The sequence below is a fragment of the Pinus tabuliformis genome, chromosome 9, assembly GCF_031772625.1.
Source record: "Pinus tabuliformis cultivar Carrire ecotype Pingquan chromosome 9, CPIR1, whole genome shotgun sequence".
NCBI lineage: Eukaryota > Viridiplantae > Streptophyta > Pinopsida > Pinales > Pinaceae > Pinus > Pinus tabuliformis.
In genome coordinates, this window is record NC_142307.1 from 1,720,815,362 (window position 1) to 1,720,832,018 (window position 16,657).

The 16,657-nt window shown below is 37.8% G+C and overlaps 1 protein-coding gene across 1 annotated transcript in view; it reads right to left on the reverse strand.

The window, feature by feature from the left end:
* Positions 1-7,386: 7,386 nt before the first annotated feature.
* Positions 7,387-16,657, reverse strand: part of LOC149155577 (uncharacterized) — a 79,152-nt gene continuing 69,881 nt past the window's right edge. Inside the window, exon 8 of the mRNA XM_089444457.1 lies at positions 7,387-7,737. Within this exon, the coding sequence (XP_089300583.1) occupies positions 7,387-7,737 (351 nt within the window). The remainder of the gene's footprint in view (positions 7,738-16,657) is intronic.

Genomic DNA, 16,657 nt, shown 5'->3' on the forward strand with positions numbered 1-16,657 from the left:
AAAATTGAAGCGGTCAAAGATCTATTGAAAGTGGAACCAGAAAACATCTTAATGCTCCAAGAGACAAAGATAGAAGGGGAGGTCCTTCTAGAGATCAGCAAAAAGAAATGGCAAAAGAACGGAGGAAGAGCAATAGGCGCAAGAGGCTCTTCTGGTGGAATAGCAACCCTGTGGAAGGGAGACCAGTTCAAGCTTGTCAACTCCCACAACACACAACACTGGAGCTTCACAGAGCTGAAGCACATAGCAAGTAGGTTAAGCATTGCATTATTCAATTTATATGTATCGGTATTGTATTCTGAAAAGAAAGACTGTTGGAAAACATTAAATGAGTTTTTGGAACTGAATACCCCAAACAACATAATCATAGCTAGAGATCTAAATCTAGTGATGAATGAAAAGAAAAGAGAGGGGGCAGGACCAGCAAGGATCAGATGATCTATGTAGTAGAAGACATGATACAACAATGGGACCTACTAGATTTTAAACCAAGAAAAGGGCTCTACACCTGGACCAATAACAGGACAAGGGAAGACCACATATCCGCCAGATTGGACAGGTTCTTGGTTCAAAGCACAATGTTGATGGAAAGGAGGCTAATCTCATCAGCCATTCTTCCCAAGCTTACCTCGGATCACAAACCCATTTGGCTAATGTTAGAGGAGGAAGAAAATCTGGGCCCAATCCCTTTCAGATTTAGCCCATTGTGGAATGGAAAGAGTGGCTTTGTAGAAACGGTCCGACTAGCATGGTCCACCTCAATCAATGGCTCCCCCAATTATGTATGGGAACAAAAATTAAAAATAACAAAAAAGGCCCTCAAGGAATGGAGTAAACTCCCATCAAATACTCCCAAAGATCAAAGAATGGAGTCAATGCAGCACCTAGAAAAGCTACAAAGTGAAGTGGATACAATAGATATAACTAAAACAGAGCTAGAAAAGGAGCAAGACGCCCAATGCAAAACATTTTGCTCCTTCAGAAATGAAGAAGAATATTGGAGATTAAAGTCCCAGAGCCTTTGGCTAGAAGCCGGAGATAGAAACACAACATATTTCCATCGACAATGTAGAGCCCGTCTCTCCAGGAATCACATTACAGAGATCACCACCTCCGATGGGAGGTCATGCAAAGGAATAGATCAAATAAAATCTGTTGCTGCATTACATTTCCACCATCTTTACAGTAAATGGAATGATGACTGTGAAGAAGACAACACATAATTCCTAAAGAACATTCCAGCGCTAGTCACTAAAGAGGAAAATGTAGCATTGTTGAAGCAAACCAATGAAGAAGAAATCAACAAAATTATCTGGTCCATGAATCCAGATAAAGCACCTAGGCCAGATGGGTTCACCATTCACTTCTACAGGACATGTTGGGACATAATCAAAACAGACCTTATTCGAATGATAAAAGGATTCCTTCAGAAAGCAACACTTTGTGGCAGCACCAACTCAACATTCCTTGCTTTAATACCGAAAGAGTCAAACCCTGCTTCCTTTAACAAGTTTAGGCCAATCTCTTTATGCAATGCTTCATACAAAATAATTGCAAAACTCCTTGCAAACAAAATAAAGCCACTGCTAAACAAACTCATATCAGATTCGCAAGGAGGCTTCGTCAATGGGAGACACATTCTGGATAAGGTAATTCAAGTTAAGGAAGCCATGCACTCCAGCAACCTTAGAAATGAGAAAGGCATGCTAATCAAGTTAGACATGGCCAATGGATTCAATAGAGTAAAGTTGTCCTTCCTCTATCAAGTTCTACTTTCCTTCAAATTCGACCAAGAATTTGTCAAACTGATCCAATCTTGTACCATAAGTCCTTGGATTGCGCCTTTGGTAAATGGGAGGCTAGCTGATTTCTTCCAAGCCATTAGGGGGCTGAGGCAAGGATGCCCTCTTTCTCCATTTTTTTACATTTTAATGGCGGATACGTTGAGCAGAAAGTTGGAGCAAGACATGATAGCAGGAGCTGCGCCCCAAGTTTGAAAATAACTAAGGATCTCAAAGCAATAAATCACGCCCATTTCGTGGATGATTCCCTCATGCTGGTTGGAGCTTCAAACAAAATAGCCTCTGCAATACTCTCCAAGCCTACTACAAAGCAACTGGAGCACTAATCAGTGAAAGAAAAAGAGCAGTCTATAGTTGGAATGCAGAAGAGGAAGAAACTCAAAACATAGCTCGCAATTTGGGGTTCAACGGATACTCAAAATGGGACAAAATCAATTATCTTGGACTGCCATTAACACTGGGCACAAACAGAGCCAATCTGTGGGAAGGAGTAATAACAAAAATCAAAGGAAAAATCGCTGCATGGGGAGGTCAATGGCTAACTCATGGTGGCAAATTAACTCTAATAAAATCCGTTCTTTCATCTTTGCCAATATATCAAGCGTCCTACCTCATGGCACCAAAGTCGATTTCAAGGCAAATTAATAAAATCAAGAGAGAATTTTTGTGGCATGGAGGCAAAGGAAATCAGAACAAATTCCATTTGGTTAAATGGGAGACAACAAAGAGAACCATGAGAGAAGATGACTTTCAAATTCGTGATCCGGACCTCGCCAATACAGCTTTGGGATGCAAGATACTATGGAATCTCCACAACGACCCCAATCACCCTGTCAGCAAAACATTAAGGCATAAATATATACCAAATGCAAAACTCAGAAACCTGCAAAACGCAAATAGCAAAAGGAGCACGTTGCTATGGAAACTGTGTAACAAAGGATTGCGATTCTTCTCCCAAAATTTGTATCGTATCCCTAGGAATGGTAAGCATGTCAAGTTGAGAACAGATCACATAATGGGGCAGTCGCCCTTAGCATCAAATGATAGCTTGCAAGAAATTTGCGAGCTTCTTGAAAGCAGAGGAGATAAGACAATATATGATATCTCAAAATGGGACGAATTCGGGCTCTGGATTGATTGGAACTTTAGTAACATACCAGATCACTTATCACAACAAACAGAAACGCTAAAAGAAGAACTTCGTGAAGCAGCTCCGGTGCACAAGACAGAAAAAGATAAATAGGGTTGGGGACCTACAAGAGTATACTCCTCAACTAAAGGTTACGAGTTGTTGCAATCACACAGAGATAGATCTCTCCCTACAAGGTTTTGGATGGAGGTATGGGATCCATTAGCACTGCCCAAGGTTAACTTCTTCTGGATATTAATGCACAAAAAGATTTTGACTGGTGAAAACTTATTGAAAAGGAAAATAGCAGGTTCGCATAGATGCTCACTATGCAAAGAGGCCATGGAAACCATGGATCACCTGTTTGTAGACTACTCATTTGCAAACATAGTTTGGACACACATACTCCAGGGACTCAAGGCGAAAACCCCCACTAAAATTTCAGTAGTGGACTTATTTTTATCATGGAAAGATCGTTATCCTTTGTCCTCCCTCAACTCCTCATGGGCCAGAATCTGGATCACCATTCCAAAATTTGTGTGTTGGAAGCTATGGTTAGCTAGAAATGAGCAGATATTCAACAATGTAGCCTAGACACCCAACATGGTAGCAGCAAAAGCAAAAGGCCTTCTCCTAGAAACTTTGAACTCCCAAAAACTCAAAGATGACTCTTCGGTGCAGCAGGAGGAAAAGAGTTGGCTTGGAACCCTTGCATTAACCCAACGGATCCACAGTATTGGAAAACCCCAACTCAATCCTGAGTGGAGGCTAAGAGATAAGGACAAAATATTTCAGAGTTGGTGGAGGCAGCAAGGAATAACTACAGTCTTCTTTGATGGTGCCTCAAAAGGGAACCCTGGGATAGCGGGAGCTGGAGGACTCATATACTCTTCTGACGGAAGCACCAAAGAAACCTTTTGTTGGGGACTAGGACAGCGATCCAACAACCAAGCAGAAATCCTGAGCTTGAAAAAAGCATGTAAAATAGCTAAAGAAAGAGGACACTGAGAGTTGCAAGCATTTGGTGATTCAGAAATCCTGATCAAAATGATACATTCAAAAGGTCAATTTAATGATGTCAGCTTAAATAAGAATCTGCAAAGGCTGAGATATATCCTACAAGACTTCACTTCCTTTAAATGCTACCATATTCTCAGAGAATCAAATAAAGAAGCGAACTATTATGCCAATAAAGGATGTCTTTTGAGCCAAGGAGACCTCAGCATAAACGAGAGAGAACCAGAAAAAATTTGCATCCCATGAAAAAGACATCAACTTGTAACAGGAAAATTTAAAAGTCCTACACTGAAGATTGTAAGGCTTCGACCATTTGGAGCTCTTTATTAATAAAAATCCATATTCATTTCAGTTAAAAAAAAGAGTATTTAAAATTATTATTAAAAAAAATAAAAATAAAAATAAAACTCCAACCGCCATTTCTTTCTGGCATATGCCCCTACTCTGCGCGAGTCTATCACTCTATCGATTGTTTCCATACCACCATAGTTGTACATCTGCCATCATATAGTAATGAATTTCTACCACCATCTCACTGCACAACCATTGTCCAAGCCTTAATTTGCTACCATCTCCACACCAATGTATGCAACCAACAACACTTGCTCCATACTCCATAACCATTAGGCTTACTAAAAGGGTTGTGGAATAATCTTAGGAACGCATCACTGAGGGGTCAGATTGGGTGAAATTTCTATTACTTTCGAAATTTAGGAATTGTCTCCAGTTAGTACCACTGCATTTAATTAATTCTCAGCCATTAACAACGATTACGCTATGCATACATAAATTGGGTATCTACGTAAAGTATTAGCAAAGTGAAAGTCGCGACAGTTGACATCATGTGTGATTCCATTCCTATCTTTAGTGGTGTGATTTATTTATCTTATTGAATGGCTACAACATTTCAAAATAATTAAAAAATAAAATAAAATTTTTGAATTACCAATTTTAAGTCAAAAGGAAATAAAATATTATACCCCTAAGGTTCATAAAAGAGGGTGTTTTTGGAGTAAGAAACACACGCACACACACACACACACACACATATATATATATATATATTTGATAGCTTCAACAGATATATAAAAGGTTACTCATTTAAAGAATTATCAAGGAATATTTGAGGAGTTGAACAACCAACATCATTCCTACAAGACAATGTAATCCAGTGTAGCGAGAAATTGCAGTTGGAAGATCAAGAGATTTCACATATTAAATATTTACAAGACAAAATAGGCAAATTTCCATCTGCGCAGTCCTTCCAAGTGTCTGCGTGGGCCCCATTTCTGCGTGGTCCTTTGGCCCCCTTGGCTCCCCTTTAAGTCACAACATTGTGCTACTAGGAAGTGACTTTTATTCTAAAAGTGAGTTATGTCCCCTTTTCCTCACCTTTTTATTTACAAACAACTATAGAAGGCAAAATTGAGCAAAATCGAATATTCTAATTATCCATGGCTAATTAAGAATATTACAATTCCTCGGAGAGATCTTTCCAACGGGCTATCATGCATGTCAAACGGAGATAATATGACCAAGTCTCGACCCCGAGAAATTGGTTGTCCAACTCACCCCAACGAGGCCCATAAACTCTTGGTGTTACATCTCCTCGAGTTAGGGTTTTGGTTGTTTAGGGTTTGCTCTTATTGTTCAATAATAAAAAGGCCCTAGAGCCTCATTGTAAGACAGTTCAGAGGCATGTAGCTACCACATCTCTTCTCAGAGATAAGCTACCATCGCCCTAGCTGGTTTATTTCCATTCCTATTTGTAAGCATATTTCAGTATTTTACATTAATGAAATGAAGTATTATTTCCGCTGCATTTTTGTGTTTACGGTTATCTCTATAATTTGTTGTGTCCCTGTTTAAATCCGGATCATCTGCCCCACGAAAATCTTCTAGCATTGCCTCTTGGCCCTGCGACAGCTCTGTTATCCCCTGCACATCTACTGAAGCCTTTGCATCAGCCCCTTGGCTCTCTACGTCAGCCCTCAGACTCTCTGCCTCACCCACGCTAGCCCCTTCAGCCTCTACGTAGCTCCCAGCTACCTCTACGTCAACCTCTTCAAGCTTTGCACTATCTCTATGGCACTATCTCTACCTCTCTGCTATGTATTCTCGGCCTCGTGCCGAACTACCCCTCGCTGTAACAGATCACTTGTTGGATTCTCTCAGCAAACCCCGCTCCAAAAAATCGAACTGGCTTATCAATTTGGTGTGTCTCCAACTGACCCTCAAGCCTCCTCTTACACTTTTCCTGTTGAGTCTTCAATGGCCGAGATTAAGTCCCTAATCAACGGCTAATATTAGATTTAGCTTGATCCATGTCATTTAGAACATTTTCACCCAATTTTATATTAATACCCATTAATATTTTAATTTTCCTATGTTCTGACTTAGGAACCCCATTAAAAATATTAATTATTTTAATATCTCTCCAACCGGGTGGAATTTCCCCAAACCATTTCTGGCTCTTGGAGACCTTATGTGCCTTAACCTCTCCACCAATTTTCATGGCTAGAGCACATCTGATGCTACCACAAATAAACAAAAGGGACGCAGAGCCTCCTTCGAGCGAGATCAGGGTCAGATTCTTCCAATGGCAAGGTGAGATCATCTCACTATTTGTTTTGTCCAGCTTCTCTCTGTATTGGATAGTCAATTGCACTTCCAACGAATTGTACTCAAAATTTACTACTGCATAATAATAAAACCCTCAGAGCTGCTGCACCGGTTTTCTCACATTGGGTTTTTCCGGGGACATTTGTCCAAAAATAACAGTGTCATCGTGTTGTATCTTCTTTCTGTTCAGTTTCTTGTTTCGGCATATTATTTTTTAATAGAGAATGTTGCAGTTGTATTTACTTCAATATTTACCGTAGAACACAGTAAATAACTTGTATGGATTAACAAGTAGAAGTAACATCAATTCACTGCAGTAGGGATTCCGGGTTTAGGAATTTTCACAGTACCGAGGAGGCATGTCTCAAACGACATGACCATTCATGAAAGGGCACCTGCCTAGGTATATAAGCAGGCCCTCATTTGTAACAATAATATCTCATATCTCTTGTATTCAAACATTTATATATAAATACTACTTGTCCTATAATGGATACTTCTATATTTCAGATATTATTAATATTCTGCTGCTTATACAAACTTTGTTTGTAACAACACTCATGTCAGTACTTATTAAAATAATTAGATATACTACATTACACATTATATAACCTTATATTCATTACAGACGAAAATAAATATCAGAAGTTCACACCCAATCCAATCTCTTGTTCATTTTTAAAATTAACTTTAAATTTAATTCATCAATGCCACTAAAACTGACATTTTGACAGACATATTATTTTGGTACATACGTGAAAATTGCATTTTTGCATATGGATAAACATGAATGCATCCCAGCAATTAATGTACTTGTCATACCTCAAGCCTAGGCCTTTTATCAGTCGCTGTTCCTGTTGAAAGCATTTTTGAAGACTCGAAATCTGTAGTACAATGAGGACTATAATCCAAACTTCCATCTGAAGATGCAACAATGACAGGCAATGAATTCATGCAACGCTTCACTTTCTTTGCAGCAGGACCGCTATCCAGCAACATGAGATTATTTTCCTGCAAATGAAACCTTGTCATATCAACAAGGTCCTCCCCAAGAGTGGACTTGGACCTTCCAGCCAGTGCAGAATCCGCCATGCTGTCTGACAAATTGACTATTGCACCAAAATCACTCGCTGCAGTTTTAAAGTTCTCCGGGGACATCAAATGAATCTGTAAAAAATTCGAAGTTAGAAAATATATCCATGACTCTAGCGTCTATACTTCACATTATTTTTTGAAACAGAACCATAAATCTAGAACATATTTCTGTAACATTTAGTAACAGGAAACCTAAAGCACAAAACCAAAGTAAAGATCTGCTGGTATTGATCTGGGCTCACTATTTTAAGATGAATAAACTTAAAGCAGTGCATAACTTTTGTTTCGTGGGGCAACAGAGTTAAAGACTGCCAGTTTTCTTGTACACAGAACCTATCCCTACTACAAACTCTGTGAAGATCATATTCCATTATGAAACTTCATAACCAGCATATGATCATGGTCTGACCAACAGCAAAGCGAGTACACATGCTGTATACAAGCCCGACAATTTGCACCCACGAATAGGTATTCTCCTACAAGTATTGGACTCTAACCAGGTAATTGCTTACATAAACATGTAGAAGTGTTGGACTATAACCAGGTATTTGCTTACATAAATAGGTGTCTTCTTCAACGTAGATGTATCAAAGCCTAAGCATTAGTAGGTCACATGCACAAGCAGGTAGTTTCTCAACTGTAATGAGGTGTAATGCTACACAACAAACCATAGTCAAATCGTCATAAGTTGATTGAAACTATAGTGGCAATGCTACAGATCACTGGTACAATTTGATCAGTATGACTTTGGATATCTATTACTGAGGACGTATTAGCTCAAATGGAAACACTAGCTAGCTCTTGTGAACTGATTGTAGCCACTTGTCAAGAGAAAGTCCTCTTATTTGGCAACAGAAAATAGTAGAAGCCACCAGTGTTGATAATATCGGTATCGGGAAAATATCGGCGAGGGTCCAGAAAATATCTTATCGGCAATATCGGCAAAAATATCGGCAAAATATCGGCAAATATCGGCAAGCATAAAAAATAATTTTTTCAAATTTTTAAATATAGTCGATATTTTGCCGATATTTTCAAAATATCGCGATATTTTGCCGATATTTTCCGATATTTGCCGATATTTGCCGATATTTTCAAAACAGAAAATATCGCGATATTTTCTCGGCGATATATCGTTTTGCTGAAAATATCGCGATATTTCCGAATATCGCCGATATATCGCCGATATTATCAACAGTGGAAGCCACTATGTTGGATACCACATTGGCAAGGAGGGATTAAACAGGGGGCACATGACAAAGAGCTTATAATGGCCACTGCATGTTGATCATGGACCACCTAAATGCTCTTCCTTTTCCTTCATTTCATATCCATTCATTAAATGTGCATTTTGAGCAATCATTGCACCTTACAGAGGAATTGCTCCCATGCAAGAACCATGAAAGCAGATGTTTCATCCTCGTTTTCTTCATTCTTACTGCATTATGAGGCTATGAACTCACCCAGGCAACCATCCAATCTTAAGCATCTCATTTCATATTCCATACAACAGTCTAAAGGGGACCTGTCTATCCATAATTTACGTTGCGTCTGCAGGTAATGAAAATACCAGTCATTATTTATGGCATATGATTGATGGCATTTTTCCATCCACAATAACTGTTCCTGTAATCTCACCGTCACTGGTTTATGTAGTTTTTCTGTCTATAACACATGCACCTAAAAACTTCATCTCATGGACACAATATGCTTCATGACATTATTCCACTGCTTTATGGCATCTTACAGTGTGTGCAGGATGAACTTGTGTGTTGTTTCAGCAAACTTCTTCACACAAGTGTAGGCAACATCTGTTAACCTGGTGCTTCTCATGGTTGTGGTCAATATCTGTTCATCTAACATTTCTAAGGAGCATGGAACACATTTATTCATCTAACATATTAGCTACAACCTACAAATCCCTCTCAGTGTGTTGCCTGTCACGGTCAAAGATTTCATGTTGCATTATCATCTCTTACAATCAGGATTTCTTTCCCTCAACAGTCAGGACCACACAAACAAAGATCTCTCACATACAAACTCATCTACCAATACAAAGTCGAGATATCAATGATCTGATACAAAATCAGTTTTTTAATGATGCATGCAGCTACAAAAGGAACATGTAAAACAATGTTATAGCTGTCAATGTCAAAATGTGTATCTTGGATATCTATAGGATTAAAAAATTTGTTCTCCTCCAATATGGTAAGCCTCTCCGTTGTTCATAACTCTCAAATTTAACTTATATGCCTTTCCATTATTTCACAGCATAACAGTTTTTAAAAGAATTTGCCTGAAATACCAGTTGAAACATCTTATAATTCTTGACAATTTGCATTAGCAAACTAGTCTAAATTTTGTACCAACGAATGTACAAAGCGAATCAATGTCTATTAGATGCAGAAATTCCTGTAGTAATCTCATTCTTTTCTATCATATCCAAAGGCTATAAATTTTTCTCCTAAAAAAATCTGCAAGTGTGATCTGAGTCATTTCCCTAGCATAAAATGCCCACGATCATCTGAACTCAAATTTTCTTAGAGTTGAAAAAGACGAGATAAGAAATGACATAATTTTATTGATGTCCAGCAAATGCCCAAAAAGTAGAGAAATGGAAGTGAAGTACAACCAAGATGAAACCAAGGCAGTGTGCTAAGTTATTCCAGATGCAAAAAAAAAATTAAAAAAAAAAATAGATACCAGGTAGAATCTGTGAAAAAGGTCCTAGACTAAAGAATGGATAGACACACAGAATTTAAGAAGCTCTAGACACCGTAAATAGGTCAAGTTGAAACAGAGAGTTAGTAGGAATACGCCACTGTCACTGCCACTGAAAAGCCACCAATATATTGCCTTATGAAGTTGTTGATAGAAATTCTAGAAAAAATCACAGATTTTGTAGTAACTTCATCAGTAAGGAAACCAATTGAATAGTAAGAAAGTTGTGATAAATCTTGCTAAGTAACCTGTTACCAAAAAACCTAGCAGGCCTTGGAGAGGCAAAACCCTACAAGAAAAAAAGCTAGACTAAGGGCTCACTGTCACCCAGTGTTTTACAACCAGGACCAGGACTCCGACCAGGCCGAGGATCGACTCCGACTCCGACCAGGATTCGGTAATGACCAGGCCTAGTCGATTTCAATGACTCGGTCGTTGTAAAAAATACATTAAATATTTATTTTTTTTATAAAAAAACATAATTTTAAATATTTTAAACATAATTTTAAAGATTTTCATTCATGGTAGATTCTCAGCACCTTCTCGAATGTGAACAAACTGTGTAGGTTGATGAAAATTGAAATGATTGCAAGAGTATGCAAGTTGGGGGCAGCTAACAGTTAAAAGTGAAATGATAGGTATAACTTATAAGCAATTTAGGGTATCCAGGTTTTGGGGCAAATTAAATAGGGTGAATTCAAACAAACTTAGAAAAATCTTTAAGATGGTGAATTTAGAACTTCAACGCTGGAAAACAGTGAACCCTGTGACTTAGGTGTAATTGATGGGTGTCCTAAACTACCAATAGCTTCTTGAACATGGACGTATTTGAATTTTGAATAAAAAGCTTTATAATCATAAATGATAAATCATAAAATATTTAGATGTTAAAATGAATGTGACATTATTTAAAATGTTTTGCCTTTGGAGGCCCGCTATTAGCTTAAAGTCTTTTGTGATTATTGAAGAGCCAACAAAGAAAGAATGCTGTTTTAATAATATCAAACTCTAGTGTTTAAGAATTTGCATTGAAATGGTTTTATGGAATATGTTTTAACTTCTATAAAATAAAACATGTTACAAGCAATAGATAAAATATTTAAAACATATCCGCATTTTATCATTTCATACACGATGGATTCTACTGAAGAAGGTATCTTGAAAAAACCATCATCTTTGAGACGAGTTGGTGGTGTCTTAGATGTCTATAGTGCAGACTGCCTTTAGCATACATTTAAAAAAATCTAAAGAAAAAATGGACCTGATTGAATTAGAACAAATAACAGCTTTAAGTGGAGTTGTTTCCTGTTTGTTCTGTAGATTTGCTTCTTTGCATGCCACTTGTGGTTATGCATTTGCTAAAGTAGGAAGCCTACAAAAATTGGCATCTTTATTATGTTCTTGACCAGATAGTAACTGATAAATACAGATGGACCTGCTGCTATAATTGAAATCTTCTTGTTGAAAAAGATGGAAAATTATGCATCGATTGAATACCTGTCTTTGTTATATTGTTAGAGGTTTTCCAAACGAGCAAGAAATATATTCAGCAAAAAACACACATAGTTTGTTGCTATGAAATATCTAAATTGTCAAACTAGAGTCTGAATTTTTGAATGAGATTAGGAACTTCTGAAAACAAAGAACATCACTAAGTATTTGCGAGAACCATTGAAACAGAACCTTTATTAATATTGAACAGCATTTTAGGCACTACATATAATGAAAGATAATATCCTGAGAATGGATGGACACTAACTCAGGTCTAAGAGCGCACTGAAGTATTTGTGGAAATCCTGAAAACAAAACCTTTATTGTCTTCATATATCATTTCATACAGTACATAAGATGAGAAGATATGGATGCCAGCTTGGGTTTAATAGTCTCTCAGAGCAGTATGAATGCTGCACTTGGCCAGTATTCAGTTTCTGACAGACTACCTGCAACAGAACATTTCAAAAAGACGCTCTACTATTAGGCTTAAAGGCCAAACTAAAGTTTTTTATTTTTAAGGCCCTTTTCTTTGCATGTGGGGTATTACAAGAACGGTAATTCTGTTAATTATTGAAACCTTAATTTCCTGAAGTTCTCTTACTATAAAGCTTTTGTGTAGCCTTGAATTGTTTCTAAACCCTATGCTTGCTGTTCTAACCAAACCGAGCTTCCTTTATTCATTTTTCCATTGTTAGGCATGAATGTTGGCCTTTGTACTCAGTTGCAAACTGTAGGATGATCTTTAGACACCTTGACAACCTTTATATGAGAAAAATTTTAGATTTCAAAGGATCCATTTAATAAATGAATAACTCTGATGCCTTTTGCTCCTATTTTTGATGAGTGTATTTAGATTAGAAACCTGGAATCCACAAACCCTATTAACTTTACCAAAAAACAGCAAAAAAGTGAAAAAAAAAAAACATGTTTAACGCTGCCCACGCGGTTTTTATTGACCCGGCCTGGTCAATGCGGACTCGGCCTGGTTGACCGAGTCAGCTATGACTCGGCCAAACTGGCCGGTTACTTGGCCTGGTCGAATTTTTTTTTTATGACCCGGTATGACCAGGCCGTTTCCGTTTCAACCCGGCCTGGTTGTAAAACACTGCTGTCACCACAGCCAAGGCCCCCTGCTCTTTACAGGCTTTTACCGATGGGAGGAGTCCCAATAGGAGGGAGATCACCTAAAATAGATATGCAAGATACAAGGCATGACGTGATCAAGCAAGAGTTCATTCAAGAGAGAGTTCAACAATGGTTCAAGGCTTCAGAAAAGAAAAATGATCCTGAACAAAAGCCCTATAAAACAATGTTCAAGACCTAGGGTTTTGAGATTTTCGATGAAAACAAGTGTTCACAAGGTCAAGACCAAAGAGAGTGTTTCTTGTAATGATAATCATCTAAGTAACCAGATTCATTATAAAGGGGCCACGTGTTCGAATCCTGCGAATCGGACACGATTTGCTGGGGATTCGAATCCCAGAAGGGGACACGTCGTGTCCTAACGGGATTTGTACGAATCCCGTTAGGACACAACATGTCCCAATTCTGGGATTCGAATCCCCTAAATTGAAACCCGTGCGCATAAGAAAGGCGTTGTTCCTTATGTTTTTTACCATATTTCTCTTTCAGTTTTGCATACTTTGAGCAGTTAGCCATGAGGCTCCTCTCTCAGGTGACTTCATCCTCTTGTTGCGAGAGGAATTGGAGCACATATGGGAATTTGTATAGTGTGAAGAAGAGCAAGCTTGAGCAGTCCAGGGTAGAGATAATGGTGTATGTGCACACCAACCTTCATCTTATTTACAGGCAGAGGAAAGAGTGGTTGAGGGGAAAGACAAAGATATGGGATGTCTTTTCTGATGATATGGGTCTAGACAACAGTGTTGAGTTGGCATTGGCCAACATGGATCTCAATGATCCAGTGCTAGAGCCTGTTAGATTTGATGACGGTGATATTTTAGAGGGGTCGTCCTCCACACCAACAGATGCAGAGGCAATTATGGATACAGGGGAGGAGGAGGTTGCACAGGAGAGCAGTGGTGACCATTATGATTAGGACATTGATGTTGATTCTGCTGATGACTATGAGGATTAATGACTCATGAGTCATGGGCTACCTATTGCCTTGAGGCTTGTACACCTGTAGTTGTTTTATATTTTCTATTTCTATTTGCCATTAGCATTGCACCAACACTACCTATGTAACACATTTTGATTTTATGACTTAATGATAAAACTACAGTAGTCAGAGTCTTTATCTTACTATCTTGTAGTTGTAAGTTGTCTTTCATTTATAAATCATGATTTATGTGACCACTGACATGTATTTGAATTTTGTATGTACTATGCATGCTATAGATGAAGATCTATGTTTGAAATCAATGAATTTGTATCATTAATTAGAATGTGTAAGAAATATCTAATTTTTAATATATATATATATATATATAACAAATCCTACGTGTCTTGTTCCAGGGGGTCAACGTGTCCGAATCCGACACTCCAATCCCCGTATCCTACGAATCCCGAATCCCCGTGTCAAGTGACTTAGATAATCATCTATTCCAAGGCTCATGAAACCCTCAAGAAAGTCCTCAAGTGGAGGGAAAAGAAACTAGGGTTTCCCTCTTATGGCTATACATAGGGAAAGAGATTTTATGGATGAAATTTGAGTGGAAGCCCACCAAATTGCTATGTTAGGCAGCCTAGACCTATATCTTGTTTACACTCTCAAATCACCAAAAAGCCTCCTCCCTAAAATTTCGCTCCAAGCACTAGTTTTCCTCCCTAGCCTTAAAAGGATAGCATTTGAGAAGAGAAATTTATGGAGAAAATCTAGGGTTGATCACCAAGTGATAGGACAAGTGCCTTGTCCTATAAGGATATGCAATCTAGGATGTTTATAATAAGTCAAATTCCTTCTAAGGCGGTTGCAATTTGATGCCGTAGCTATCAAAATTTCAACAATTATCCACTTAATGAAATAACGGATATTGATGGAAAATAACAAGTACTCCATTAGGAATATTCATTACATGTTAAAATGAGTAATTCATACAACATTCATGATTCATCTAGATATTTGTCAATAAATTGATCTTCAGCAATTTAGGGCACATCATTTCAACCTAGAATCAATAGTTCCATGAATTAGACATTAAAGAAAAAGATATTCAACAAAGGATTCCACTTACTAGATAACATGCAATATGTCCTTCCATTAGACCAAGAAGTAGCTCCAAAGAATGTTAAAATTAGCTTCCATATGTCAAAATGCATCCAAGTATCTCCAAAATCACCCACAAGAAGCAAGTGTGAATTCTCTAAGAGGTCCAAAATTCACAAGTTTGATGATGATCGATCACAAAAAGTGATCTCTTATTTATACATGTCCTACTAACTGGAATTAGAGCAAGAAGCCCCTCTTAAGTCATAAAGTAATGTGAAAAATCACTCTAGGTCACATGCCGACCTAGTACCCAATGTGTAAACATAAGAATTAACCCTCACATGGTATACAGGTGAGCGAACTTTTGCATATTTTGTCTCCAATGGTTTGGAATCATGGTTTCAAAATTTCCAATCTTAAAAAATATTTTTTTCATAAAAAACTAATTACTTCCTGTATTTTTTTAAAGACCGGATCATTGAGATATGAACAGGCCAGCTTTTCCCGTTCCAGTTCAAAAACGCATTTAATAGATGGACCAGATCGGTCATATCTATTCATGAGTAGGCAAACTCTGCACTGTTATCCCAGACAGTAAACATGATATTCTTCTAGTCCTTTAGAGTTTATAGTAATGCCTACTAGGGAATCTCCAACCAACACTAAAAAACTACAATATACATTGTGGTTTGTTTGGAAACAGAAATCCGGGCCAGCCTTGATCCTTGAGTAGATGAAGAAAATTCAAATATATCATATAAGGATGTTCTGCACATGCATATGTATTGTGCAATTTTCAAAGCTTAAATATTTGAACTATTCATCAATAAGGCATATGCATTTTGCTTTCTCCTTTTGATTCCTTGCTTTCTGTCAATGTTCAGCAACCCTTTTGCAGTTTGCACAGTGTTACCTTTCATCCAATTTCTACTGGAACAAGATTGGTAGAACCAAACCAAAGAAGCATAGTATAGCAGCAAGAGCGAGGTGATTGGTTTCTATAAGCAGTGACCCAGATTCAAAACCCCAAAGTGGGAGTAGATGAGCCCAGGTTTGCAAGCCTTGAGTGATTTTGACAGCAGCATCCCCCCACACCCCCCATATAGAGGAAAAAGCTAAGAGGAAAGAACAGGGTCCCCACACAGTAAACCTGTTACATACCATGTGCATTCATGGGATATTAAAGAGAACCTCTGATTTCACTAGATATTGATAAATACCTCTCAAAATCCTTTTGTTGAACTCCCCTCCCAATGCATTTTTCCAACAAACAAAATCATATTTTTACTAAACATCCCTTATTTTTAACAGAAATCCTTTTTTAAACAACCTAATACCTATAAAACCTCACTACCCTGCATCACCATCACCCCCCAGATACCTACAATATATTGACTCTATTTTTCATGTGATAAGATATTGACCAACAAGGTATAGTTCCTGCAAGGAAAAGCATCTGAACTACTGGATCATAAATAATAAAATATGCATGTAAATGATTAAAAAACACTTTTAAATGTTGCTTGAATCGACACTATTTTTCATGTGATAAGATATTGACCAACAAGGTATAGTTCCTGCAAGGAAAAGCATCTGAACTACTGG